The sequence below is a fragment of the Stegastes partitus genome, unplaced genomic scaffold, assembly GCF_000690725.1.
Source record: "Stegastes partitus isolate 25-593 unplaced genomic scaffold, Stegastes_partitus-1.0.2 Scaffold573, whole genome shotgun sequence".
In the NCBI taxonomy this organism is placed as follows: Eukaryota; Metazoa; Chordata; class Actinopteri; family Pomacentridae; genus Stegastes; species Stegastes partitus.
In genome coordinates this window covers 126,207-128,318 of record NW_007578304.1, presented here as the reverse complement: position 1 = coordinate 128,318, position 2,112 = coordinate 126,207, and the positions used below count along the sequence as shown (strand labels likewise).

Below are 2,112 nucleotides of genomic sequence, written 5' to 3'. Positions count from 1 at the left end.
TTATCCTCCTCCACGTGTCCTCAGGCTGAAGCAGTCTGCTGGAATCCTCCAACAAGACCCGACAGAGGCCAGGAATCCGGCCTCACCCTCCAGCAGCCGCCGCTGTCTTTGGTAAACACACAGACAGCAGCTCCACAAAAAGGTGGAGCAGTTAGAGAAGAACAGCAGCAGACTCAGAGGAACGCTGCGTGGAGCGGAGCATTAAAACAGGATCCGTGTGGTGACATTAAGCCGGCCTGATTGTTTCTCAACTGCTGTAGTTTCCAGTGTCTGTTTGGGAACGTTCAGGAAAGTCAGATCAGCCTCATGGGGTGCTAAACGCCAACATGAAGCAGCTTGTAGCTCTGCACATCCAGAACCAACATCTAGAACTAATGTCCAGAACCGGTGGACTCCAGGTTCTGGTTCCTACTAATGATCCACATCTACATTTAGTTTAAGCATCTAAAAACCAGAACCTTGTCTGGTCCAACTTCACCACATCAGGTTCTGCTGATGTTAGAGCCTCAGACGGTGGAGAACCATGGATCCATCCAGAGACAGACACTGACAGGAACTTTCTGAGGAACCAGTTACACCGTTTGAGTCACTTTAAGCAAATCTTGAGTAACTCTGGGCACATTCTGAGCAGCTTTAAACAGTTTCAGGTCATTTCTGGACTGATTTTAAGTGATTTTGTAGAATTTTGAGCCATTTCAGACACATTTCAAGTCATTTCAGACAGTAACGGGACATTTTGGGGCAATTTGGAGCGATTTTAAACTGCTTTAAAGTCTAAACATCTAAAACCAGAACCTTGTCTGGTCCAACTTCACCACATCAGGTTCTACTGATGTTAGAGCCTCAACAGTTGGAGAAATAAGACCAGAGACTGGGTTCTAGTAGAACCATGGATCCATCCAGAGACAGACACTGACAGGAACTTTCTGGATCAGTACATCACCATCCTGATCTGCTGAAGGCTGTTCTGTCTGAATCAACACATCATGGCTGTAGGAGTTTTATTTCTGGAGATACTGAACCTTTAAAATCGCTTCACTGTTTGTCTTTGAAGGTGAAAATACAAAAAATCTGAAAACATCTGAAATTCTCTACATTCAACCACATTTTTATTTGTTTTGTATAAAGAACTTAGTTTTGGGTCTCAGATAACAAACGAGTCACGTAAATCTGTGTAACGCTGCCGTCTGAACCGACTGCGGTGAGTCTGCATCTCCAGTGTGGCACAAAGAAATCATTCTCCTGTAATATATTACTCCCTTTAATGAATAAAGTATTTTCCATAAAAAAACTCATCTTTTCGACTGTACAGAGGAGCCCACAGGTCGTATTCACATGCAACACAAAGGAGGAAAAACACAGTCCCATGTAGAAAAACACATATGAGCCAAACATAAGACCATCTGAGTCACCAGCGACGTCCTCGTCGTGAGTTTGCTGGATGTTGGAGGAACCGGAGGCTGAACCGGTCCATGCAGTCACATCAGGTGTGTTTCTGCTCATCAGTGTCTGGATGAGTCACACCGGGTCTTTGCTAGTTCACGATTTCATTGTTTTATAGAGTCGATGCCCAAATCCAAACACATCCATAAATATATACACATATACAGTTCAGCTGCTCTACAGTCTGCTGCGACACCGCGCTCATCGTCCTTCATCCCCTGAGTTTATCCTGAAGCTCCTCCAGCCTCCCGCCGTCCTACTGCCCGGCTGATCCGGTGGTGTCGTCGCTGTCGGCTCCCTGTGGAGAACCCGGCGTGGATCCTCCCACCGAGCCTCCTCCCGGCCCTCCTCCCCTCCGGGCAGCCTTCCCCTTCAGCAGAGGGCTGTCGGGGTGAAGCTGGTGCAGGTGGATGAGCAGCTCGTCCTGAGTTCCGGCTGTGTGGCCGCACTCCTCGCAGACGTACAGCTTGTTGCGTCGCTCTTTGTAGGCGTACTTCAGGGTGACGCTGTGGATCTTCTTCATGTGAGACTCCAGGGAGCAGCGCTGGGTGAAGGCCTTCTCACACAGGGTGCACTTGTAGGGACGGACGCCTGGACGGAGAAACAACATCGTCAGCCTTCCTGAACCGTGGCCGGCACTACTCGACTGTTTGGACAAAAACTGACAAC

At 48.3% G+C, this 2,112-nt stretch overlaps 1 protein-coding gene across 1 annotated transcript in view; it reads right to left on the bottom strand.

Annotated features, from left to right (window-relative positions):
• Window positions 1–1,243: 1,243 nt before the first annotated feature.
• Window positions 1,244–2,112, bottom strand: part of ovol1a (ovo-like zinc finger 1a) — a 9,618-nt gene continuing 8,749 nt past the window's right edge. Inside the window, exon 5 of the mRNA XM_008288754.1 lies at window positions 1,244–2,034. Within this exon, the coding sequence (XP_008286976.1) occupies window positions 1,700–2,034 (335 nt within the window). The 3' untranslated portion in view covers window positions 1,244–1,699. The remainder of the gene's footprint in view (window positions 2,035–2,112) is intronic.